Here is a 26,881-nt window from a genome sequence, read left to right on the forward strand (position 1 = left end):
ATGATATAACTTGAATTGTTTTTCGTGAGAGGAGTCATTTTGATGATGTTTATTGAAGAAATGGACATTTCTTTCAAATTAATATAAAAATCAAGCCCGAGTTTCATCTTTGGGTGAACCTTGGTGCAAGTGAGTAAGACGAAATGTTAAATGTTAATTTCTGTTTGTAGGCTCCAAGAGGTTTTGAAAGAGTATGATGGAGTTGTCGCAGATATTCCTGAAAATGTACTTCCCCTTATGAAGCCATTTACCAACCGGGTAGATGAAACGATCAAGCCTGGTTTGACCATGTTGAACTGGACGTCCCTGAATGTCCACTCCTGTGAGTACCTAGTTAAAAATCCCCAAAAACCTAGTTAACTAGTTAAAAATCCCTGGTTAAAAATCCCAATTTGTGTAAGGCAGATCAGTTGAGTATTTACATCCTTAGCCAAGGAGTTGAACACGTTACTACAACAAACAACAGCTAGGTGGTCAGAATGGGCCTTGAACCTGCGACCTCCAGACTTCAAGTTTGGCACTCTAACCTCTCCGCCATGATGCCTCCATTATCTTGCAATTTTAAGAAAAGTCGCCATGTTACCTTTTTCTTACCTTGTTTGTTTATCAATCAGAAAAGCTATGATAATAACAGTTCCTTGATACATTTGCTTTATTTACTTTTGTATTTTACATGACAATGATTGCATTCCTCTTTGCAGATATCAACAGCATTCACAAATCAGTGAAAGGACTTGAAATACTTACAAAAGGGGTACATTTTAACTTTTCTTTTGCAAGGTGCTTTCCTTTCACCTCAGTTTGGTAGTTTTCATTGCAAAAATTTGTGACTTGGATTTAATAAAGCCAACTACGTTGCTCCAAATTAACATGAAGTGTCACAAATCCCATAGTACATCCCGACGTTTATGTTTTGTGTGGAACCCTAGGCTAGTGTGTGAAAAGCCTTGTTTTTTGTTCCCCCTCCCTTTGCACAAACTACAAACATACAGTAGATTCAAATGGATGTTAACTGTACTGTGGAGATACTACCAGTGAACCATGATGGTTGTGACTGAACTCTGTGCTCTCTTAGGTAAAAGACATGCTTGACTGCCGAATTGAGGCTGTGTTGCAAGACATTGAATTAACACGGCTGTGTGATCTGCCAGAAGATGAAGCTGTCACTGTAGAAGAATTTGTAAACGTAACTGAACGAACGTGCCAAGAAGCTGCAGAATCTTTGTCAAAGTGAGTTTGCTTTGTGAATTCATTTAGTTCCTTTCTCTATCTGGCTGTTGGGCATGCAAAGAGGTTTCATAAACTGATGGTTAGGGAATGTCATCCAGCTTCATTTGTTTTTTACGCCTGCAATGTAATGCCAGCAGCCTTTTCCAGTACAGTATACCAAATAGGCTGTCTTAAGTTAGAATCGGTTGGGGAATAAGTTCGGGTGAAGGTTTGGCATAGTTGGTGCTAAAAGATTGGGTGGGGGATGGAGTTGGTGTTTGGACTAGTTAGTACTGTTAGCTTATGTATGTGTTGATTAGAACCTAACCATTGAGACATCCTGACCCATGCTTGTTGGAAACTTGCCTGAAAAATTATTTAATCAATGAATAAATGAATTAAAACCTTTATGTACGCATCCGGGAGGTATTTAGCTTGAACAGAGAAATACAAGTACAGAGGTTTTAAGAGGGTCTCTCTCTGAAAATGTTGTGGCGGGCCCAAACAGGCAAAATATTTATTGCTCCTAACAAGGCCAGAAAATCATTTTGAATCAAACCAAATCTGTTTTAGTCCTAGCCTCAGGTAAAGTCTTTCAGTTGCCAGAGTTTCAAGCAAAGTTATTTTTGATGTGAATAAATTGAGTGGGTGGTTTTCAGAGAGACAGCCTCTTAAGAGTTATTTTTATTGGTACTCAGGTACAACCACTTGGTGGAGTCATCAGTGAACATCCTTCTTCAAACACTAAAAGACAATTTGAAGCCATCAGAATTAACAGGTCTTGATAAGGAAAACTACCCGTGTCTGTACCCTGAATCAAAGCAGGCAAAGAACAACAAAGGAAACAGATGTTGGGAGTGCATGCCATGTTGCTACTGGAGCTTGTTCATCTTTTTCAATCAGAGATGTATTGAGGCATTGGTGAAATCTAAAAGACAGTCACTGGATGCCATTAAACGTCGCATGCAAGCAGCTAGCAAACACATCAAGGAGAGCAGTGATACTGATGCTAAATCACCAGCTCTTTTTAAGGTGAGTGCATCTCTTGGTACATGAAAGCTAATTCTTCCTTACCAATTCTAGCTTCCTCTCATCTCCTCTCCCTCCCTCCTTCCTTCCGCTACCTACCCACCGACCACCTACCTACCTACCTACCTACCTACCTACCTACCTACCTACCTACCTACCTACCTACCTACCTACCTACCTACCTACCTACCTACCTACCTACCTACCTACCTACCCACCCACCCAAACACCAACCCAACCAACAACCCACCCTCCCTCCGTCCCTCCCTCCCTCCCTCCCTCCCTCCCTCCCTCCCCGCCCTCCTTCCCTCCCCCTTACCCGCTTTCTTCATTTTTGTCTTCCTGCCTCCATCCCTCTCCCTGCTCCCTCTTTCCCTTATTTCCCTATTTCGTTCATTAAGTCATCTGTATTTCTTCCAGGCTGATATCGTGTTAGAAATTCCATCAATAGTAATGAAGCCAAGTTTGGATGACATTCAGCAGGCGTTGAACAAAACAGTCCAGATCATGCTTAAAACAACACAGGTAGGACATCGAAAGGGTCAAATGTAGGTTGTATTGTGGGCAAATATAAGGCAATATATGAAGTGTATGTCCATGACAATGATTCTACTGTGTCCATTTCCAGACGATGTTTTTGTTTGTTTCTTTGATGTTTTCATTTAATTGGCATTTTAAGAAATTATTTTTGTTACATAAGAAGCGTAAGTAAAGTTTCCAAATTGGAAACTGCTGTAGCAAGTCACATGTGGATCTTAACTGTAAACGTTGAGAGTCCACAGTTGTAATGAAGTTAACAAACTTCTGCCTAGTACAAGGAATAATCTCCTTTCTTTTCTCAATCCTCAAGAATGTATATGAATGGGAACAACATGGAGTCATTCATCAGCCGCCAATCATTGTCGCAGAAGAAGGAAAAGTTCTCCCTCCTTTGGTACCCAAGTCTCTTTACAAGATTGTATCTGAGCACAAGGATGTCACCAAGGTATTTACATTTGTTTTTAGGAGGATGTCTAAGCTCTAAGATAAAAATTACAGTATCTTTTGAAATAATATGAACTATTAAAACAATGAAATTCTGAATGAATTGTGTGGTTATTTATAACTGCATGTGAACAGTTTAGATTTTAGGTAAATTACAGGTATTGTTTTAACTGAAAAATATTGTTATATTTGAAGGTGGTTATTACTTTGAGTTCAGTTGTAAGTTCATTGAAAATGGATGCCACAAAAATTTTGGAGGAAATGGACCAGTTCAAGGAACTATGGAATCAGGTAAATTCAATGTTAAATCTGGTCCACATAAGAGCAAACCGGCAAAAACCAAACACAGAATTAAATCTGGCCAATCACATCAGACATTCACAATGCAATGAATCAATCAGATTTTCAAGTGAAAACACTTGTCTGGTGATAAAATTGATGTGAAGGCACACATGCCACAAGCCAAGTCACTTATAGTTTTGGCTCTTATACTTAAAAAAACGTTTTCTTTGCTCTGAAAGTGGTTGTTTAGAACTTTATTGTAGGGCTCTACTTTTCAGTCGGTCAACTGTTAACCACTCTATTATACACATGGATTGAGTATATGAGGTTGTCCTTTATTGAGCGAGTCCATGGGATCGTTAAATTGCAGACTTCATATTCATCCTCAGATTCAGATTTTCATTTTATTAATAGTTCGCTTCGATCACCACTTTTTGAACTTTCAGGATCCAAACACAAAAGTCAAGGAGTTCATGGAGTCCAAGCCATTGCTGTCAGACTTTGATGCTCAGATTAAGTATTATCAGCGCCTGGAAACTCAGATTGAGGAGTTACCTGGAAGTTACCACATTGGCCCTGTGGAATATCTCACTGACAGAATCAAAGAAGCTTTGGTCAGTGAAACTAAGGCCTGGAAACAGGCATTTGGCAAGGCATTGGCAGAGAAGGTAAGATCTGCAAGTGGATATGTGTGCTTGATATGTCAATTTTTTCAGTTAGACATTAAAATAGTTTAAAGCCCTGGCCAAACGATAATGCAAGTGGACGCAAGTTGTCCTAAGTTGAACTTGCGTTCAGACTTGATTGGCTGGCCAAACGGACTAGCAGGTTTACTCGCAAGTGCACACAAGTTGTCAAAAAGGCATTTCAATGCTACTGCACGCTCTACAATTCAGTACTTGAAGTAAACAGCAAGACTTGCGTTGACTTGCGTTGGGTTGCAGAAGGGCGAAAAACTTGTGTTGACTTGCGTGCAGATTTGATCTTGGCCAAAGTCATCACAAGTCATCGCAAGTGCACGCAAGTCCTGGTAATGGAGAACTCAAGTGGACGAAAGATTTTGTCATTTAATGTTAAAAAGTGATAGTTATGGCATGTGCGACTCTACAGTTCCTGAGTGTATATAATTTTATCAACTGCTCAAAAAATCAGTTGTTTTTGTTGTATTTGGCAGGCAAGTGCAGACATGGAAGAAATCTTCCTGTTCATTGACAACCTCAACAAGCGACTTGCCCGTGGTATTAAGGATCTTGATGATGTGAGAAGCAGCATGGCTGCTCTCAGTGAGATAAGAGAGTCTGAAATAAGGTTTGTGACTTGAACTGTGTGATCGCAAGATACTATACTTAGAGACTTAACAGAAACGAGAACTGGAAATATCAACAGGAGCTTTAAATTGGGAAATCATTCTAGTATCATAGTTTAAGAGAAGACAGTGGCGTCTTGTTGAAATCTGTTTCATTTGCTGTGAGGGAGACATTAAAGTTATGAGCTCAAGAATTCCACGGCGAAAATGTTGAAATATGGAGGCCTGTGTTGTGTCTTCGACTAGTTTTTTTTAAGTGCATGGAAAGTCATCACCAAGTAACATCCAATCCTTGACACTAAATGGATCTCTGTAGTGCCACACCGTCAGTATGTATCAGTATCACAAAGTCTCTCTTGAAGGGAATGGAAATCAAAGGTCTGTCATTTACTTGAAAACCTGCTTAGAATTGCCTTTGAATATATATAGTGCCAACGTTTTTTCAAAATCAGCCGATAAATCGAAAGAGATTGCTGTTACCAGTTACCATTGGATGGTTGTCTCAAAGAAGACCAAAAAGCTGGGAAACTGGACAAGATACAGACATTTCTGGCATTCTGATTAACTGGCAAAGAGGAATGCCTCTGCACGTATTCCAGGATTTTCTACCAGAATTTGGACCATTTGATTTTCAATGAAAATTTCCATTTTTTGTCAAATGATAAGCACCCGAGATCACTGAGATGTGTTATCAGGCTTGTCAGATTTAAAAGAGTCATGTCTCACAGTGAGAGTTAATTCCTATAAACATGCTACAAATGTTACATTGTCTAAGATATGTTATTTTTTGCTACAGGATTGACATGACAATTGGTCCAATCGAGGAATCGTTTGCTATGATGAATCGCTATGGCCTTGTTTATTCAAGCAGTGATGCTGAAAGAGTGGATGGTCTTACCTATGCTTGGCGTAAATTGCATGCGCAGGTATTTGAGGCCGTTTGCTGAGGCCTATAGAAAACCTTGGAAGTCATGAAATTTTAGAATTTCATTTTCCAGGCTGGAAAGTCATGGAATATAGGTGTGGGTCATGGAAAGTCTTGGAAAGTGGTATTGACTGTACAAACAAAATTAGGCAGGTTATTTTTTGTGAAGAAAAGGGTAAAAACGTACTCGAACTCAAGATAATGTTTGAAAATTTCCAAGAAAAATGGTCAAAGAAAAAAGAAAAGGGTAAAAACGTACTCGAACTCAAGATAATGTTAAAAAGTCATGGAAAAGGTCATGAAAAGTCATGAAATTCCAAAAGCTTAAAAGAGTACAAACCCTGTCTCTTAGATACAAATGGCCTCAGTGTATAACTACATTAAACTCCAAGAGGTATATCATCTTTTTTGGTCAGAGTTTCATCTCCTAATAATAAATGAAGACATCTCTAATGCCTGAATACATGCCTGCAGGCTTTGCCAGAGAAGTTGCTAAAAAACACGACATGGCAGCTCTCTGTGCTTTATTGTTACAGTATTTGAGTGCAAGATTATGTAAATAATAATCGTATACTCATTGGGTGTTGCTTTTACAATAATTAACCAAAGTAGCGCTCCCATCAAGTGACTATTCCACTTGTTCTTTTGACTTGAGAGAACTTTGAGCTCTTGTCTTAGTGTAGCAAGTAATGTGCATTGTTTTGTTACTAAAGTACGTAACGGATACGTTTCTTTCGCATCTGATAGGCTGGAACGGTTGCAAGCCACCTCCTTCAGATCCAACCTACATTCAAAGCTGATCTCTTGGATGGTGTAGAGAAGTTCAAAGATATGGTCACATTATTTGTTCAGGAATACAACGAAAAGTAAGAGCGTATTAAAACCGAAAGCTTGGTCTTGATTGAAAAAAAAAAGTTTATGTGTATCGGTAGCTCACAGAAGAACATTCTTGAGCTTGTTTAGAGAATGAATTTTGGACAAATCGGGGGAAAAATGAAATCGTGTTAAAGAACAAACGAATATACGTAATTCTAAACCAGATATCATTCTGTTCTTTTCAAAATATGTCATTTTCTTGGCGATTTTTTGCTCCTTTGATTTGGCGTATTACTCTAGTTACACTTTTTTTATTTGAAGTTATCGAGTACTCAAATGAAGAATCTCCACACTTGCAGTTAAAATGGTACATCGAAATAAGTTCGTGTCGACGTAATGTTGCAGTTCTCGATAAAACAAAATGTCTACTACTGGCGTTTTCCTAATTATGCATAGATATTGCAGAAAGTCATAAATCGTTAGAAATGGTCTGTTTTCCCCACTCCCTATCCATGAGATATCTTCTCTTGCTCTTGTATGGATCATAAACAAATGTAACAATACTCAATACAATTTTAAATTACTTTTCTTTCTGTACATCATAGAGGTCCCATGGTTGCAGGCATTCCTCCACGAGAAGCTAGCGATCGCTTGGGAATTTTCCAAGCTCGATTTGACGAGCTGTGGAGAAAGTATGAAACGTACTCTGGTAAGAATTTAATTTTAGTAATGTGTGTCTTTTCAGTCAGTCAGTTTTAAGACCTCACACAATAAACTGACAGCAACTTTCACTTAACTCTTAAGATGACCTGCACTCAGGTAGGTTGGTGAAACATCGGTTACCAAAAAGACTCCTTTTCAAGACTACTCTCACACTTAATATGACAAGACAGTCATCTTAACATGTGGTCGAAAGCCTGCTTGAAATTGTAACAGTGCTTTGAGGAAACAATTGAGAAAGAGAAAGAAGATTTTTAAGTGATTTCATAAGCTCAAGTAACTTAGTAAGTTTTTGAAGATTGTGTTCGGCCAATGTCAGTGTCAACAGTACTTTTTTATCCTTTAAAAATGTACCTCGCCCCACAATGTGTGCAGCTTGAAAATGGAGCGATAAGGTTATAATTATAGATATTATTATAGTTATATCCACGGTTGTGATATGACTGTTGTGTTGTCATTTCAAGGTGGCGAGGAGCTGTTTGGTTTGACAGTCACCGAGTATCCAAACTTGCAGAGAATTCGTAAAGAACTGAGTCTTCTTCAGAAACTGTACAACTTGTACAACTCTGTCATCGATAATGTCAATGGCTACTACGACATTCTGTGGCAGGAGATTGACATTGAGAAGATCAATAATGAGCTGATGGAATACCAGAACAGGTTAATACTAGATTACTGGTTTTTGTATGTGAGGTCCAGTTAGCTCAGTTGGTAGAGCGCCGGACTACCGCACGGGAGGTCTCGAGTTTGAGCCCCAGACCGGACCAACACTCAGGGTCTTAAAATAACTGGGGAGAATATGCTGCCTTTGCAATAGCATCTGCAAATGGTTAGATATTCTAGTCTTCTCCGATAAGGACGCTAAACCGAAGGCCCCGTCTCCTGCATCTTCAGAGTTACAGTCGGCAGGGGATGGAAAAGAACCCATGTACTTATCGTTAAGAGAAGGGTACGGAGTCCCCAGTGTTGTGGTCGGGTCTTTTCTCACTGTGCTATGTACTGTGAAATGCTCGCAAATACTACCTGTATAAGCTACTCTGCAAAATCCGTGGGTAAACAAAGTGATGGCGATGATGACTGCAGCTTTTGAGGCCTTAGGCCCACTCTCTGCGGTTTTCTTTCTGAGCTTACCAGACGTTTACGATTACGTTTCAGGATCCGAAAACTACCCAAAGCCCTGAAGGAGTGGCAAGCCTTTTTAGACCTCAAGAAGACAATTGATGATTTCAGTGAATGTTGCCCTCTTCTGGAAATGATGGCGCACAAAGCGATGAAGCAGCGACACTGGGAAAGAATTTCCACCATCACTGGTGTCACGCTGGATGTCGAATCTGAAACGTTTCAGCTGCGGCAGCTTATGAGTGCACCTCTGTTACCAAACAAGGAAGACATTGAGGTATGCCACGGTAGACAGCAGTATCTGACAAACATGAATTTGGATTTACTATCAGCAAGGAGAATCTATAAGAATAGAAAGAACTCAAACAAATTTTTTTTGAAGAAATTATTGTGATAGGGCGATAGCAACAGCAAACTCAGATTCAGACTCGTGTATTTCACAAGCCTGGTGAGCTAACTTTTAGGCGTCATTCATCAAGTGTGTGACAAACATTGATACCTTCTCTCTTTTCCCCTCTCCTTTGTTTCTTTTTTTCTTTCATCTTTTGTCAAGGCTGAAAACAAGTCTTTATGATACCATAGCCTTAAGAGGTATTAGACTCAAATAGAATAGCCATTCACAGCTTCTTAAAGGGAATGTGTCATGGCAGAGTTAGGTTTTGTTATTAAGTTTGGCCAGTTACTCGCTGTTAAACCCAATGTGTCTCCAGGCATTATATTTTAAAGTTACAAGCAAACGAGATTAACTTTGAAAACTGTTCAGCCTAATAGTATTTCAAAAACCCATATCGCAATCCGTTTCAATCTTTGTCACTTTTGGCCATCCGTACCTTCTTCTGCATTTGCTATGTTATTGAAATGTTCCTTCACTGTTTTTAGCAGTTATTTTTATATTGCAATAAATTTGATGGCCTTTTTTCATAACTAAACTGGGTAGAATCCGTGACACAGTTCCTTTAACAGTTTTTATCATTGCAACAACAACTACTTTTGTTTATATAACAAGTGCAATTGTCCTAGGACGTTTGCATCGCTGCCGTCAAAGAACGTGACATTGACTTCAAGCTGAAGGGAGTCGTGTCTGAGTGGAGCACGCAGGTGTTTTCTTTCTCCAACTTCAAGAATCGTGGCGAGCTGCTGCTCAAAGGAGCAGAGACTTCTGACATCGTGTCGTTGATGGAAGACAGTTTGATGATACTTGGTTCTCTGCTAAGCAACAGGTACGTCCTTGGCGCTGACGGCTGTAAAAATATCAGAAAGAGCCATCTTAGTTAGAAAGTTAAGTAATAGTTTGTTAACTAGCGTCAAAAAAATACATCAAATTATTTAAGGAAGGAACTCACTTTTATGGGAAAATTGAAATAAACGGTTCGCTTATAAATTTTAGATGCACCATAGAAAATAAAGTCCCTAAGCGTTAGCTCAAACTAGAGCCAGGTTCACTGCGAATGTAAGTAACTTTAAAAACCCACGTCAGTAGGCCTAATACTGTATTCATATTCACGCCTCAAACAAGACTCCAGCTTGAGCTGAAAGCTTAGTAGCTTTATATTCTCTAATTTCGTGGTGTGGCGTTTTCACTGTATACACATGTAAGTTCACAGTTTAACATAGTTTTGTAAATGAGATTACTTAATTCCCAAAGATAATAAGGGTGTTACTTTGGTAATTTTCAAATTCTTATTTAGTCTACTTTAGAAATACGACTTGCACCAAGTCGGTAACATTACCTTTACCTGAACAGGGACACATTTTAGTGCAATGGGAATGCATATGATGAGAAGGAATCTGTTGATTTGCAGGTACAATGCCCCATTCAAAGCGGAAATTCAAAAGTGGGTAGCAAAATTGACGGGGTCTACAGAGATCATCGAGAACTGGTTGGTTGTGCAGAACTTGTGGGTGTACTTAGAGGCGGTGTTTGTCGGTGGGGACATCGCCAAACAGTTACCACAGGTGTGTTATATGTCTTGAAATTTGTATACCGTATTTATTCGAATGAGCCCCCCCCCCCCCCCCCCCCGAATAACCGCCGACCTTGAATAAGCACCACATTTGGGACAAAAAAGTTAATCAGCGCCGCCCTCGAATAAGCCCGCAGTCCCGATTCGGCGCTTATTTGATAAAATTCGTTTAACTACGAATGGCACTACAAAGCAACTCTAAGACAAGTATGAACATTTCTTTTTATCAAGAGCGATGTTTTGTAGTTGAAAGTGATTAATTTACCGCTCGTCCATTAGTTTTTCGATCCAACATTACAATACGTAGTTCTGTAAATGTTGTGAAGGCTGCAAACTTTGCCAGGAAAGCTAGCGCCACGAAAGCCATCGCCAAGTGACGAATACTGACAATCAAAAGACGCCATTTTCAACTGCTGTTTAAATAAGCGCCGCCCTCGAATAAGCGCCGCGCTTAAGGCTCGAAAAATTAAATAAGCGCCGCGGCGCTCGTTCGAGTTAATACGGTACTTGTATTTTTTCTTTACATCTGTGTTATTCTTCAGTCGATGTAAATCTAGTCCAACAAGTCATATTGTTTTCTTGTCCCTTTATTTGTGGCCTGCAGGAAGCAAAGCGTTTCAGTCAGATTGACAAATCGTGGGTGAAGATTATGAGCCGAGCACACGAGAACTCCAATGTAGTGCAGTGCTGTATGGGTGACGACACGCTTGGACAGCTACTGCCACATATCCTGGAACAGCTTGAGATTTGTCAGAAATCTCTCAGTGGGTAAGGAGGGAGAGCTCTGTTACTTACTGTAGGGAATTGCATGCAATCCTGCTAAATTTTGACAGAAACCCATAAGGGTTGAAACGTGTAACGCGCGCGCACAGCGTTTGAATATTCATTTTGCTAAGTACCATATTTGGAAACACAAAGAATTCGTACGCGAATGCTTTATACGTAATGACACAGTGACACGCAACATAATTTTTGGTTTTGCGGCAAGTTGCTTGAATTTCGACCTAAACGCCGTTAATTTCGTACAGAAACTAAAGAAATACATTAAGTGTATCGAAGCGAAGTTCTCCAGACTACTTCAAGAAGATGAAACAGGAGAATTAAACCAAATTTAACTTTATTCAACCAAGCTTGTTCAAAAACAAGATTGCGCCATCGAGCGCGAGCTAGCGCGCGCTGTAAATTTAATCCAAATATAGTAATTTTGATTGGTTAAATGTTTCTCGTGATTTTCCAAATATGGTACTTAGTGTAAACGAATGTGCAAACGCTTTGTACAATGCAAATCATAGGGAGTTACACATTTCAACCCTTATGGGTTTCTGATTTTGATGTAACAGTAGGAGGGGGAAGAGAAGGGAGGAGGCGAGAATTAACTGAGGCAGAGCGTTCTACGTTTATCAGAGAAGTCGCTAAACAACCTGAGACATTGATAGGTCTCCACGCTTGGATCACACCATTTAGAGTATTCCTGACTGCGTTTGCTTGCGATTTGATTCCATGATACAGTCGAACCTCTTAAAGGACAGGGGAGAGTGTCCGTATTACAGAGGTAGAGTTTATATCAACTTTTCCGTAATAAAAGGGTGTGCGTATTATAGTGGTGTCCGTAAAGAGAGGTTCGACTGTGTAAAGCTCTTCAAGTCCTTCTTCGAAAATTTGCCTTAAGCATTCCCAGTGCAATCAAAGGCATGATAAGCTTTGTTTCAAACGAGTATGATGGTAGCAACTCCTTAGATCGAATAAAAAAATTATGTCCTCTACAACCATGGCTTTGCAATTTAACTACATATTTAAACAACACACTGACGTTATATATTTCTTAACGATACAAAGGTACCTGGAAAAGAAGCGTCTGGTGTTTCCACGCTTCTTCTTCGTGTCAGATCCCGCCTTGCTGGAAATCTTGGGTCAGGCCAGTGACTCGCACACTATTCAGGCCCATTTGCTGGGTGTGTTTGACAACGTCAAGACGGTTACATTCCACGAGAAAGAGTATGACAAGATCCTAGCCATCAACTCACGCGAGGGAGAATCTGTTACCTTGGAAAATCCAGTTATGGCCCAGGTGCGTTTATCATGTCGAATACAAACTTGTCCAAAATGCCTTCCACACGGGGGAAAAACTGATTCTAGCAACTGGTGTGAAACTAAGGCATTGAGGTCCGACACTGCAATACTCCTTTCTTTTATTTTGCGCCATATTCCAGTTTGGAGTAGTCTGGTGTATTCAGCGAGAACTATAAAAGTAAATTAGAAAAAGCTGGTCTGAACGGACACTAGCATTCATTGGCGCCAGCTTTAAAGGCCTTACTGGGGGACCTTTCACGGATGTGGACTACACCCAGGCAGTGAACTCTAACAGCTAGAGAATTGCAACAGCCTTCAGAAAAGATTGAAGGGGGCTATTCATATGGCATAGATATGAGAGTGGCGTACAGTGAGCTATGTACATGGAGGGACTATCTGCCTAGGTAGTATTGTATAATTATAAGTTTAAATTAAGTGTTAAATCTTCTTCATTCCAGGGAAACGTGGAGGTGTGGCTGAACACGCTTTTAAAAGAATCAAGAACTTCTTTACACTCCGTTATACGCACTGCCTCAATTGCTATCAGAGATCCCAGTTTCAAGCTTAAAGACTTCTTGGATACTTTTCCAGCACAGGTAAAACAGCTTTGTAAAGGTACTTGGTATATATGTTGTCACTGACCAACGCGTGGCCAGTGGTACGGTAAGCACACGAAATTTGTAAAGCTTTTCCTTGTTCCCCTTACTGAGGCAGCTACTTCCTTATCTTGTTGTGACCGCATGTGTTTAAAAGCTAAACATACATGTTCTTAAACACATTTCTTAATTTGAAATACCTTCAGTACACTTTTAATTGTTTTGTCTGCACTTGTAGAGGCCCTTTGATGATGTTTCTTGATGGAAACACTTGTAATACTTGTAATCGCCTATTGATGGAAACACGTGTAAAACTTATACTAGTAATACGTGACTCGCAGGGCCTCGCGAAGCTCTGGGTTATTGTTGCCTAGTAACGGACAAAATACAGCAGACAGAATACAAACAGAAACTGAACAACAACGAACTGCACGATTACAGAGACTTCGACAAAATACAGCAGACAGAATACAAACAGAAACTGAACAACAACGAACTGCACGATTTCAGAGACTTCGACAAAATACCGCGGACAGAATACAAACAGAAACTGAACAACAACGAACTGCACGATTACAGAGACTTCGACAAAATACAGCAGACAGAATACAAACAGAAACTGTGTTATTTTAATCCGAAAAGAAAAACGATAAAAATAAAAAAGCTCAGGATTCGAACCCACAAAAAAAATTAAAAAAAAAAGAAAAAAAAAAAGAAAAAAAAAACCCTAGCCAGATTCGAATCCCCGCCCTCAGTCCCGAAGATCTGATTTCAAGTTCGACGCTCACACCATTAGGCCACCAGCGCGCGGCCGTGTGACGTCATTTCCGCCACACACCAAGCTCACAAATAAATAATATATAGATATATATATGACCGTAAACTCCACACGAGATTTCATCCCGCCTGAGCCCTTTGAGGGACAAAATTATACACCCCGTTACGCTCGGCCTTCGGCCTCGCTTCGCGAGGAACTAGTTGATCTGGTTGTCGATTTTCATATTGTCCGATAAGAACATGTTTCAAACAGTTTGCAGTTTAAATGCCTGATAACTGTTGTTTAGTTCTTTTGAAAAGTTTCAACTAAGTTCACTGTAGCGATCATATGACTCGCACTAGATAGTGTAGCACTGAGTTACATTAGATGTATATTATTCCTTGACTCTAGGTCGGTTTGCTTGGAATCCAAATGATATGGACAAGAGATGCCGAAGACTCTCTAACATACGCCAAATCCAACAAAAAGGTGAGATGTATTTTCTGTGCAAATACTGCTGTAGAAGCAACATTGACGGACGGAAATAAATGTGATTGTCTTTTTTTTGGCAACAGTTTGTAGTTATTAATGAATCATCTTCAAACAAGTGTTACACCATTTTTTTTATAGATCATGGATGAGAGAAACCAGTTTTTCCTGAACATGCTAAACGAGTTGATCGAGATAACCACACAGGAACTGACAAAAGTGGAGAGAGTCAAGTTTGAAACACTTGTTACTATTCACGTTCATCAAAGGGACATTTTTGATGAACTGGTAAGGCCAAGTTTTTTTTGTCTTCTCGCTATAACATATTAATCTTTTCGTACTGTGGTCTAGAATGAAATGAAAAGCGAATGAAAGAGAATAAAAAAAAACGCTAGTTAGTCTGCGAGGTCGTCGAGAAATTAAAGTTGATGAACATGTCGTTGTTGACAGTTTAACAGGGAAAAACGTTTAGAAATCAACAGAAAGGTATCGAAAACGTATCATAAACGTTTGCAAGGGTCCAAGATATGTTTCTTTTCACCAGAAAAGAGCACAGGTAGCTGAGCACTTCCAACAGAAATTAGATTGCACCGGCCATGGCATCAAATGTAGGCGAAGTTTATTGTTGCTTTACTCCAATTTTTTAAAAACACTAATATTCCAAATTCTAATTCGAACTGTGGATTCAGGGTCGACATGAAAATTACGTATTGTAATCTGTTCCATCACATGTTTTATATAAATCTATTTTTCTTTATTGTTTCTTAATCTAGTCTTCCTAAAATCAACAACTTTATTCGATATTTCCATATCTAGTGTTTTCTAGTCTCCAGTAGTTTGCCACTTTGTTAAAAGGGAATATTTGGGCGTTTTATACGTGATATTCAGATTACGGGTATGGATCTCGGCTGTCTTGGAGAAAATCATAACAAGTCGTTTTAATGCTTTTCATTATCTCACTAGTGCCGCAAGAATATCAAGGTGCCGACAGATTTCGAATGGCTGAAGCAGTCACGATTCTATTTCCGTGAAGAGACTGATGAATGTGTGGTGTCCATAACTGATGTTGACTTTTCTTATCAAAATGAATTCTTGGGCTGTACCGACAGACTTGTCATCACGCCCTTGACTGACAGGTGAGCATGCTTTCACGTATTCCGTGGGACATTTAGTAGGCTTTCTCAATCGCTGCTGTAAGTTAGACCATTTGGTTCTGTTGGGCAGACAATTTTTGATCCTCTTTCAAGGCAGAAGAAGAAGTTTTGATTCTTTTGAGCAATCACTAGAGTGTGTGCAAGTGTGACGTACGGGAGGGCACTAAATTACATTCGTTCATGAATGATTTAGAACGATTTTAAATCAATTGTCGTAAAAACGAAACCAGAGTAATCACTCTGGAGAATCACAAAAGACGCAAAACACCTACATGATCCAATCAAAACTAGAAGCAATTATACATGTAGCTGGCACGAAGGCGGGGGGGGGGGGGGGGGGGAAACGTGAGTGAGCGAGTCACGATTGATTTTGGCTTTACTTCTGATTGGATGAGAAAGTGTCGCGAGATTTTAAAACCAATCACAAAGCGTTAGTAATGCAAAACCAAAGAAAATGTGATGAGTGCCAATTACTTTTGGCACTCACGTGAAAATCACTCTATCACGAGTCGCGCTCGCAATTATTTAGTGCTTTCCTGTGCGTGCTTCCTCTCACTGAATGCCATTTCTTTTACCACTTCCTTAGGTGTTACATCACTCTGGCCCAGGCTCTCGGGATGTCAATGGGCGGCGCCCCCGCTGGACCGGCTGGAACTGGAAAGACAGAGACAACAAAGGTAAGGCTTTGCAACGTCATTTAAAAGTTAATACATGGTTCCCACGCGAAGGCCTAGGCATTCTGTTGAATAAAAACGCTACATCTTTGGTTTCATGGATGACAATGCTGTTACAACCGCAAAAATGTGCGAAAAGAGGCAACATTCCTTCGTGTCTCACTGAGGGGGAAACGTTTTTAAACTGTGACAGTAATTTATAGTATGTAGATTTTTGGAATTTAACGTTTGGCAATGTTTCGTTTGATAGCTATCGTCCCGAACGCAGACTAACGTCTTCAGTCCCCCCGCCAGACTTTCACCATCCCTGCACTGCACCTGCACCTTTTTTTCCCTAATTTTCGTAAGCCTCTAACAGCGTTACCGTTCATGAAAATATCAACAAACCTCCGTACTTGATATGTTAATGCAGTCCAGGCCCCTTTGAACGAAATCGTTAGTATCTTCCTTTATATTGCTAATATTTTATGCCTTTTTTTCTACAATGCTTTTTATATATTGTATAGGAAAGCTATTGTCGGTATCATAATTTCAATGTAGATAATGTTCCTGTTGTTTGTCCACACAGGATATGGGCAAAGCTCTCGGTAAATTTGTTGTTGTCTTCAACTGCTCTGATCAGATGGACTACCGTGGACTGGGTCGAATTTACAAAGGTACATTAATTTTACAATTCCCTACGAGAGTTATCGAAACATTATGCCAAAACTATCTTCAGAAAAATCACAATCTTTGTACCGATACACTAGTCAAAGATTGGGAGAAGTCGACACAGCCATGGTTGATACATTGCGTTCAGTTCTTCATGTTTTTTGGTCTGGTTATTCCAATCAAATTTTGGGGAAAAGCAAGTAACCTTCAGTTACCCGCCAACACTGTAGCGCAACAAGTGGTCCATATCCATATTTATTTTTGTTTCGGGTTGCGTCCAATGTGATCCAGACACAGATTTCTCCCTACGGGGACCTCCAAAATACGAATACCTCCATCCAGCCGAACCTCTTCAGACTCAAATGCCGATGTTCCTTTATTACGGACCGTTTAATTGGTCCCAAATAAACCAGAATTCGGAAATGTTATCTCTACCTCTACAATACTGACAGTCACCTCCGTCCCTTTGCTGTCCGTATTAAATAGCCATTTCCGAGTTACCCTTTGCCGCTGTTTCAAAACGATTCTACGTGCGAAACCATTCATATGAAAATGAGTTTCACCTACAGGCCAGGTCCATTTTCATGCAAATCAAACTCATTTTTTCATTTGGATGGTTTCGCACGTAGATTCGTTTTGAAACAGAGGCAAAGGGTAACTCGGAAATGGCCTATTGATTGGACTGTTATATATTTTTACAATTTTTACATGCGTGTTTGTCACTTTGATTTATTTCTCATTCCGTCAGGTCTGGCCCAGTCAGGAAGCTGGGGCTGTTTTGACGAGTTCAACCGTATTGAGCTGCCTGTGTTGTCAGTGGCTGCACAGCAGATTCACGTGGTGCTCACCTGCAAGAAAGAGCGAAAGAAAATGTTCATATTCACTGATGGTGACGAAGTCGATATGGACCCAGAGTTTGGAATCTTCTTGACAATGGTAAGCTTTTGAAACATACCCCAGTTGTTCAAAAAGGGTGGAAAACGCTATCCACCGGATAAATCACTATCCAGTGGATAGCGAGGTAGATTTACACAGGATAGTGATTTATCCGTGGATAGCATTATTCACCCTCTGAACAACTGGGCCCTGGAGTTGTTCTACAGTTGTCTATTTCTTTTCATGCACTGCAATTCTAATGGACCGCCTATTAATCATTTACTTGTCGTTGACCCATTTAAAATTTGTCTACGTAAACAAGTACAGACAATAAAACGTAAACTTTAAAACCTGTAGATATGTAGACAACCAACGAATTCACCAATGGGTTTTCCTACTTTGATAACTTCAGTTTCAGTTGTGTTCAGAATACAAAACATCCTGGGCCCAGTTGTTCTTGTCCTGGGCCGGATAAATCACTATCCAGTGGATAACCATCATACAAAACCTACCTCGCTATCCACCGGATAGTGATTTATCCGGTGGATAGCTTTATCCACCCTTTGAACAACTGGCGCCTGGACTTATTAAAGATTTATTTAGCACCTAAACAGTTACGTATTCTTATTCTACGGCCAAATGTAGTTCACGCACTCGCTTTCATGTCAGCATTATTTGCTCGTTTAGGAGATATGTTGTCCAAGTAACTCTTCTCAAGATCATCTTACGGTTGCTCTACGATGATCTACGAATCCCACCGAGTTCCATTAATTCTCTGCTTTCCAGATTCATGTTAACTTTCAACTGTGTTTCAACAGAACCCAGGTTATGCTGGACGACAAGAGTTGCCAGAAAACTTGAAGATCATGTTCCGTACAGTGGCCATGATGGTACCGGATCGCCAGATCATCATCCGAGTGAAACTTGCCGCTAGTGGCTTCATCAGAAACATCAACCTTTCCCAAAAGTTTTTCACGCTCTACAAACTGTGCGAGGAACAGCTTACCAAACAGGTCTGTCTTTTTTCTTTATAATATTGTTGTTTTGTTTCTAGCTTGTTTTTGTTTGTTAAGTGTTTATAGTGAAAGGCATCATACCCTTGCATCTAAAAGATTCAAAGCTATTAAGAGGGAACTGCCGTCAGATACAGTTGGAAATTAGTTTGAAAGGAGTACAATTACCACAGGTCTCTTTGGGGTAATAAAAACGTAGGCGTCGGTAATTTTCCGTGATGTAAGTCTAAATCCACCATTCGGGAAAAGATGGCGACTGTACATTTTTCCACAATACCTTGCAAACCTGACACAGCCAATAGGGCACAAAGACAGCCACGTTTCGGCGAAATTCTTCTTTGTACTTACAGCATTGTTCAGGGTTTGATGGTTTGAGAGCTTTTCTGTGCGTTTTTGTGAACGTTTTTAACAATTTCGCGCGAAAGAAAGGAGGAAAATGTATCAGTCGCCATCTTTTTCGGTACGGTGGATTGTTACAAATGTGTGGCTTAAAATGATCATGTCTTGTTTAATCCCCCCTCGTTTGTAAACGTTAGACAAAATGACTGCGACCGGGACATGTAATAAAAAAAAATATAAGCAAGGAAGAGTTTAACTTTTTCTTCTTATTATCAGGTGCATTACGATTTTGGTCTTCGTAACATTCTGTCCGTGCTGAGGACTCTTGGAGCGGTGAAGAGAGCTAATCCAGAGGTAAAGTAACAATGAACCCTTTCTTCTCTCTTGACTTTAATATGTAGTGTTAAGTATGAGCTATATTACACTTCTATATACGTTATTTCATTATCACTACATCCATCGCTAGAGCTCATAGGGAAGGGTAGGGTAGCTTCAAGACTTCCTCCCCTCTATAAGTTTTATAGATATGGTGTAGCCCCAAAAAATTGTAATAATAAGAATTTACAAAAAGTTCTGAAATCATAGTCAAGTTTACATCACTAAATTAACGGTTTTGAAATTCGCAATAACATGACTGAATAAGGTAGTTTCTAAACAAGATCTCAACTAGACAAGTACCTCGATTCTTTTGTCTCCCGTTTACAGGACAGTGAAGATCGTATTGTGATGAGAGTTCTTCGCGACATGAACTTGAGCAAGCTGGTCGACGAAGATGAACCGCTCTTCATGAGTTTGATTGACGACTTGTTCCCAGGTCTCACTCTGGACAAAGCTGGTTACCCGGATATCGAGCAAGCCATTGCTGACGCTGTTGAAGAAGCCAAGCTTGTCAATCATCCGCCGTGGACGCTAAAGTTGATTCAGGTGATATGTCTTATCCCTGTGGATTAAAGGGGCCTAGGTCACGCGATAATAGGTCACGCACTGCGAAGTCTCGCAAAGTTAGACAATTTGAGCACTGATCAGCTATTATAGAACTAAAATATCATAATAACGGCTTAAATCTGTATTAGAACTCAAAAGAGACGCACAAAAAGCCACGAAGGGGCATGGGTGGATAAAATTGGGGAAGATTAAAACAGATTACACTGACTGGGGTAAACTTGAAAAACGTCGGCCAAACTTTTCAAGTTTATTTCAGTCTGTATGAAGATGTCATTTTAACTGCGCGGAAAACATCCTTGTTTGTTAAGTGGTCGTGATATTGCCAGTAAAAGAATGTCGCTCTGCCAATTTTAAGTTTAGAGCTTATATTTAAAGTTCTAACTAATCAGGATTATTAAAAAATCCCGGGAACTAGCCCCTTTAACCTTAGATCCTTTCACGATTGTCTTGTACAAGACATTTGTACGGGGAACTTTCCAGTATTGTAGCAGCTCTCGTAAGCTTGTTATTCTACTGGTCCTCTAGTGTAGCAGTTGCCATTGTTTTTGGGGCTAGGGGCATTGTTTCCTGCTGTTTGTTCTATTCCGCTTTTTCATGGTAACAAATCTCCATGTAAGACCTTGCGAGGGCTACTTCCTGATCAGAAATTTCTGTCGCTAGGACACTCGTTCATTTCTTGTTATGATGTTACCAAATTAAATGATCTGTCTGGGTCCTTGTCAACTGAAATAACTGATTGCTACAAAAAGCATTGTAAATTTGGATAATCCGTTAAAACTCAGCAAAGTTGTGGAACTTCATAGGGCGTAAATTATTTCAAAGTGTGTTATGATGGAAGTCTGATAACTTTTCTTTGTTGTTCACCAGTTGTATGAAACCCAGCGTGTCCGACACGGAATGATGGCCCTGGGGCCTAGCGGTGCAGGCAAGACGAAGTGTATTAACATTCTAATGAAGGCCATGACACAATGCGGGGCGCCGCACAAGGAGTTCCGTATGAATCCCAAGGTAATTAGCTAACGTATCAGTGATATCTTAGGTTCGATGCCTGCCTTTCGTTGTCTAGTTGCCTCCAAGTTAAAGTAGTGCACGGGGCTTTTTTGGTAATAGACACCTGGGAGAACAAATAATGTTGCTGGTAAATCTTCGTGAAAGTGTTAAAAACTTACCGATTCCTATCTCAATACAAATGTAACATAGAAGTTAATTATCCCATTCATCGTTCAGCAAACGATTTGCATGATGTTGCATAATTTTCTTTAGAAAAGCTCCTTGCGAAGAGTTTGAAGTCAAAATGCGACATCCAATGGCCAAACGTCTATCTGAAGTTTCAAACTTTAGACCAAAAATTGAAACCTTGAAAACAGCTGGAGTAAACATGTGGCTATCATTCTTAGTCAACAATCCCTGATTTTTCTCTGTCTGAGATGAACAAGGCCATTTGGTATCTGTAGTGTCCCTGGTATTCCCTATACGGATTCAAACGCTTTCTAGGAGTCAAACAGAAAAAAAAAAATAGTGACGCAAACTCGACTTCCTTCTGCATACCACTTTATAATCCTTAGTTAGTAACACTGTTTCTTGCACCAGGCCATTACAGCACCTCAGATGTTTGGTCGACTTGATGTTTCAACCAATGACTGGACTGACGGAATCTTTTCCACGTTGTGGAGACGAACTTTGAGAGCAAAGAAGGTGACTATGTATTTATTTTGTTTTCCATTACTACGTACAGAGATGAGTCTAAAAAGACTCGCGGCACTTTCCCAGCCAATAAGAAGAAAAACCAAAACTAATCGTGATTCGCTCACGCACGTTTTTTCGCACTTGGTGCCAGCTACGTGTATTTGCTTCAAGTTTTGATTGGTTCACTGGATTGACAGTGGCCTTTGTGATTGGCCAGAGTGATAACTTTGGTTTTTGTTTTACTACACTCAATTGAAAACTGCTCTGTTCACTTTTCCCAGGGAGAACACATCTGGATTGTTTTAGACGGCCCCGTGGACGCCATCTGGATCGAGAACCTCAACAGTGTATTGGACGACAACAAGACGCTAACACTGGCAAACGGCGATCGTATTCCAATGGCACCCAACTGTAAAGTTGTGTTTGAGCCTCACAACATTGACAACGCTTCACCCGCTACAGTGTCAAGGTAAAATTTCAATTTTACGTTTGGAGTAATTTGCACTAGAGAGCTAACTGTGTGAACCACTAAGAAGTATTGTGATTTGAATCAAATATAGCACTGTGAAATTCGTACTTACGTTTCTCGTTGTATTATGACAAACCAAAAATTTTGTCTTCCTAGGGATCTAGCCGTATTGTTATGCAGTCGTTTGTGTCAATAACGTTTAATATATGTTTGTTGTTTTAAATGATTTGTTTTTTCTCCAAGAAATGGTATGGTGTACATGAGCTCATCTGCTCTGGACTGGCGGCCCATCTTAGAGGTACGCTTCGTTATTGCTGTTTTAACATATATACCAATATGTGTAGAATAAATTTTGTTTTCCTCAAGAAGCTAGTTGAGGGTCTTGCAACCATTAAGAATTCGTCAAAAAGAACGAACTTACAAGAGACCAAAAACAAAAGTTATCGTACTTTATGTTTCTTCTTACCTTACGTCCCTTTCTAACGCAAACTAAACGAAGTTTTTTTTTTCATTCCCAGGGATGGTTGAACACGCGCCCTCAACTGGAGAGAGACGTCCTTTTCCCGCTGTTTGAGAGCGTTTTTGACGAATTGAGGACATTTGTGATTCAGAATTGTTTTCCAAAGATGGAAGTAAGTGACTAACCGCACTTTTGCTACTTACCGTAAATCTGGAAGGTTTAATTTCAGCAAGGATAGCCTGAGTCAAGTTTCTTTTCGCCACTGACACTCGATAAACGCATGGAATTCTACCCCAAAAATTCCACACTGAGATGTAATCCCGCCGAAATCGTGTAATGTTTTGGATTGGTTGGCGCGAAAATTCAAAACTGAGTGACAATTAATCAGCGACGCTACATGCATTGAGCTACGTCATCAATATGATAGATTTCTTGTCCAATCTCAGACATTTCTCTCACGTTGGAAAAAGTAAGCCTTGAAGAGGGTTTTCTCTTGACTCACGTTGCAACAACAATGATATAACTCTTGGAGGCAAGGATAAGAACGAACGCATATTGCGTTAAAATAGTAAAATTATTCTTACTTGTTTTTATCTTGGCTCATTTAGGTCCTTGAGTGTAACAACATTGTGCAGGCCATGAATATTCTGGAAGGTTTGATTCCAGGCGAGGATGCTCCTAAACAAGCAGATGCAAGTCATTTGGAAAAACTTTTTGTGTTTTGTCTCATGTGGAGTGTTGGGGCTTTATTAGAGCTTGAGGATCGTAAAAAGGTACTGCTGTTAGACTTAGTGTAGGAGGCCGTGGCCTTATTGTTTTTGTTATTTAGATCGGCATAGAATTAAATTTCTTTGCAAACGTTATTTGCAGATGGAAGGATTTCTTAGTGGAAAAGGCAGCCTCAATTTACCCCCGGTCGAAGGACAAGACACGATTTTCGAATACTTGGTGAACGAGCAAGGTGGATGGGAACACTGGTCAGAAAGGGTAAGTTGATAGAACTGGACATCCTGCATTTTATATATTTAGGTGGCTATTAACTTCCTATGTATAGAGCAGTTTTCAATTGAGTGTCGTAAAACCAAAAGCAAAGTAATTACTCTTGCCAATCAAAAAATACACAGAAAATCCAGTGAGCCAATCAAAACTCGAAGCAAATACATGTCGCAGACACGAAGAGCGGGAGAACGTGCGTGAGTGAGTCATGATTGGTTTTGGTTTTATTTCCGATTGGCTGAGAAAGTGGCGCGAGATTTTTAAACCAGTCACTAAGTGTAGTAATGCAAAACCAAAGCAAACGTAAATTACTGAAGTGAAAACTGCTCTAAAGGTAAATAAACCGCCACAGCAAATTCGAAAAGCTGACGTTTCGATGTTAGCCCTGCGTCAAATTGGTTAAGTTAAGCCTGGTTCACACTAGTGACATACCGACATAACGGCAAGGTCACGCAAATGCAAAAATCACCTAAGTTGATGTTTTATGTCACCAGTGTGAGCAACATAACATAGCGACATAGCTGGAACATAATGACATAAGTATAACGACATAAGGAAAGATCTGAACTTTTCTTTATGTCGTTATGTCTATGTCGTTATGTCGTTATGTCGCTAGTGTGAACCAGGCCTTAGTTACGGCGATTTATATACCTTTATCAACTTCCAGTTTATAATCAACTAACTGTCTCACTTACCCACGAGCGTCGCACAACAATTTCTTTAGATACTAATAACTTTAATGGTGCCTTTCAGTTCCGTAGGCTTTTTCTCTGAGGTGTGATGTTAATGAATTTCTTCGATTTTAGGTTCCAGTGTACGAATATCCCAAGACAACCATTCCAGAGTATGCATCCATTTTGGTTCCCAATGTTGACAACACAAGAACTGATTATCTCATCCACGCTTTGGCCAAACAGAGCAAGGTAGCTGCTTTGTTTGTTTGCTTGTTAGTTTTTTTTTTTTCCATTAATTGACTTCTCCCTGTTGCTTTCGCATCTGCGCATTTTGAAGAATAATATTAGACTAAGTACCATTAAATTTTATGGCGGAAAAACTGTGTTCGAAAACGAAATTTGCTATTTTTTCTTTTCTTTTGATCAGACTTTTATTACTGGTTATTTTGATCTTGCCTATAAATGATTTTTAAATTATACTATAGGCCAAATTACCTTAGCAAATTCAAGATTTTCTATTGTGTAAGGGTATACAAGTTTATCTTGATAGATTTTTCTTTGCTCGTTTATACGTCAGTCTCTGGTTGACAGTTATTGTTAAAATTAAAGCTTGCCTATTGGTTTCTGTATAAAAAACCTTGTTAAAGAAGAAAAAATTGGCAAGTTGTGTTGCTTACACCACAACAATTACATATCAAATAAAATAATGCTCAAAGACATGTGTACCGCGTTTGTGATGGGTAGATAGAACCGCTGCTGAACCTTCTGTAAAGTTCAGTTTGCAGGTTTTCTTTACAAAGTGAAATTTCCTCTCTGAATACTGAAAACTATGTTTACCGTCGGATTTCTAGAGCAGCTTAATCAGCTTATGTCTCCAAGCATTCCCACCCCAACCTAGACAGTACATCAGGTAAAGACCAGACCACAACACCAGGAACTTCGTGCATTCTCAATTGCTTTGTTTTGTTTTTAATCCATTATCAGGGTTAATTTTTATCAATTGTCTCTTCGTTCGCAGGCTGTGTTGTTGATTGGTGAACAGGGCTCGGCTAAGACAGTCATGATGAAGGGTTACTGTAATAAATATGACCCAGAACAACAGCTCTTCAAGTCGGTAAACTTCTCCTCTGCAACCACTCCCAACATGTTCCAGGTACGTCAACTCTTTGTAGCCTGTATTTATGCAAAGCGCATGCCAACGTACTAATGTTGGACTTGGTTTAAGTGAATGTAGTTTAGCGTTGCTAACTCAACCCTCGTAAAAATAGCACGCAAACGTATCGCAGTACTCCTAGTCTCTATGACAAACGGAATTGACCTGCTCTCAGCATTGTGCTTGCTTTCGATCTGCGCCTATGCGTTTTTGTGCAGCAGAGGACCCACACCCTACTTTTTCTGCAGCACAGGACCCACACTAGAATATGTTTTGTTGCCTATTGTTATTTTTTTTATTATTTTCTATATGAAATAGCGTACTGTTGAGAGTTATGTAGACAAGAGAATGGGAACAACATACGGTCCACCTGCAGGCAAGAAAATGACTGTGTTCATCGATGACATCAACATGCCAATTATTAATGAGTGGGGAGATCAGGTTAGAACCTTACGCAAATATAGTCTTCATTAAATGTCATGCCACATTTTTTTTACCACACTGGTCTAGACTATCTCGATCTATTCTACCTACCTAATTGTGAAGGCGCGGTGGCGCTGGACTCTGGATTGAGTGGTCCTGGTTCGAGCCCTGGCCGGGGGCACAGCGTTGTGTTCGTGGGCAAGACATTTTACTCTCATAGTGCCTCTTTCCACCCAGGTGTATAAATGGGTACTGGCGAATTAACTGCATGGGGTAACCCTGTGATGGACTAGCATCCCATCCAAGGGGGAGAAGAAAAACTCCAAGTCGCTTCATGCTACAGATACCGGTATAAGCTCCAGCCTGATAGGCCATCGGGCCCGAACGCAGACTTGACCATTTTTATCCTGCCTATCTGCCCCAGAAACATTTGTAAGGTAGCATTTATGTCAGATCACGAACGAAATTGTCATACAAGTTACCTAATATTGTGTAATTGCGCCCAGAAATACTCGTAACGATAAAGTTTTTACTTTTTGTCAGATCACGAACGAAATTGTGAGACAAGTCATGGAAATGAAAGGATTCTACAGTCTTGACAAACCGGGAGACTTCACCAACATTGTGGACATTCAATTTGTTGCAGCCATGATCCAACCCGGTGGAGGTCGCAACGACATACCAAGTCGACTCAAACGTCAGTTCACCATCTTAAACTGCACGCTTCCTGCAAATGCTTCCATCGACAAAATCTTCAGCTCCGTCGGTTGCGGCTACTTTAACACCGAGCGCGGTTTTTCTGATGAGGTGCAGAAAATGGTAAACCCTTTGGTTTCGAGCACCAGGAAGTTGTGGCAGAAGACAAAGGTTAAGATGTTGCCGACACCAGCCAAGTTTCACTACATTTTCAATTTGAGGGATCTTAGCAGAATCTGGCAGGTATGAAACAGAACGCTATGTGAATTTGCGCTTTACAAGAGCTGGCATTTAGTTTTGCAAGCTAGACACATTGTCAATCACAATACACATGAATAGCGTAGCAAATTACCAATCAGATCTCTAAGCTTAAACGTGCCACCGATGGCATGTCTGGGAAAGTTGC

At 40.0% G+C, this 26,881-nt stretch overlaps 1 protein-coding gene across 1 annotated transcript in view; it reads left to right on the forward strand.

Moving 5' to 3' along the window:
* The window catches only part of LOC144658450 (dynein axonemal heavy chain 5-like), a 78,829-nt gene that overhangs the window by 24,116 nt on the left and 27,832 nt on the right, over positions 1 to 26,881 (forward strand). Inside the window, exons 28-66 of the mRNA XM_078518851.1 lie at positions 171 to 322; positions 702 to 754; positions 1,076 to 1,230; positions 1,908 to 2,241; positions 2,659 to 2,763; positions 3,089 to 3,223; positions 3,418 to 3,513; positions 3,951 to 4,172; positions 4,679 to 4,812; positions 5,607 to 5,736; positions 6,483 to 6,601; positions 7,157 to 7,260; positions 7,736 to 7,931; positions 8,427 to 8,667; positions 9,411 to 9,610; positions 10,193 to 10,346; positions 10,959 to 11,122; positions 12,191 to 12,422; positions 12,883 to 13,020; positions 14,189 to 14,266; positions 14,408 to 14,554; positions 15,230 to 15,402; positions 16,007 to 16,097; positions 16,663 to 16,750; positions 17,494 to 17,681; positions 18,440 to 18,634; positions 19,250 to 19,327; positions 19,679 to 19,897; positions 20,786 to 20,926; positions 21,509 to 21,613; positions 21,886 to 22,073; positions 22,317 to 22,371; positions 22,592 to 22,705; positions 23,142 to 23,306; positions 23,404 to 23,520; positions 24,336 to 24,452; positions 25,222 to 25,356; positions 25,675 to 25,797; positions 26,323 to 26,718. Coding sequence (XP_078374977.1) covers positions 171 to 322; positions 702 to 754; positions 1,076 to 1,230; positions 1,908 to 2,241; positions 2,659 to 2,763; positions 3,089 to 3,223; positions 3,418 to 3,513; positions 3,951 to 4,172; positions 4,679 to 4,812; positions 5,607 to 5,736; positions 6,483 to 6,601; positions 7,157 to 7,260; positions 7,736 to 7,931; positions 8,427 to 8,667; positions 9,411 to 9,610; positions 10,193 to 10,346; positions 10,959 to 11,122; positions 12,191 to 12,422; positions 12,883 to 13,020; positions 14,189 to 14,266; positions 14,408 to 14,554; positions 15,230 to 15,402; positions 16,007 to 16,097; positions 16,663 to 16,750; positions 17,494 to 17,681; positions 18,440 to 18,634; positions 19,250 to 19,327; positions 19,679 to 19,897; positions 20,786 to 20,926; positions 21,509 to 21,613; positions 21,886 to 22,073; positions 22,317 to 22,371; positions 22,592 to 22,705; positions 23,142 to 23,306; positions 23,404 to 23,520; positions 24,336 to 24,452; positions 25,222 to 25,356; positions 25,675 to 25,797; positions 26,323 to 26,718 — 5,977 coding nt within the window. The remainder of the gene's footprint in view (positions 1 to 170; positions 323 to 701; positions 755 to 1,075; positions 1,231 to 1,907; positions 2,242 to 2,658; positions 2,764 to 3,088; positions 3,224 to 3,417; positions 3,514 to 3,950; positions 4,173 to 4,678; positions 4,813 to 5,606; positions 5,737 to 6,482; positions 6,602 to 7,156; positions 7,261 to 7,735; positions 7,932 to 8,426; positions 8,668 to 9,410; positions 9,611 to 10,192; positions 10,347 to 10,958; positions 11,123 to 12,190; positions 12,423 to 12,882; positions 13,021 to 14,188; positions 14,267 to 14,407; positions 14,555 to 15,229; positions 15,403 to 16,006; positions 16,098 to 16,662; positions 16,751 to 17,493; positions 17,682 to 18,439; positions 18,635 to 19,249; positions 19,328 to 19,678; positions 19,898 to 20,785; positions 20,927 to 21,508; positions 21,614 to 21,885; positions 22,074 to 22,316; positions 22,372 to 22,591; positions 22,706 to 23,141; positions 23,307 to 23,403; positions 23,521 to 24,335; positions 24,453 to 25,221; positions 25,357 to 25,674; positions 25,798 to 26,322; positions 26,719 to 26,881) is intronic.

Source organism: Oculina patagonica, chromosome 6, assembly GCF_052425735.1.
Source record: "Oculina patagonica isolate OP01 chromosome 6, crgOcupat, whole genome shotgun sequence".
Lineage (NCBI taxonomy): Eukaryota > Metazoa > Cnidaria > Anthozoa > Scleractinia > Oculinidae > Oculina > Oculina patagonica.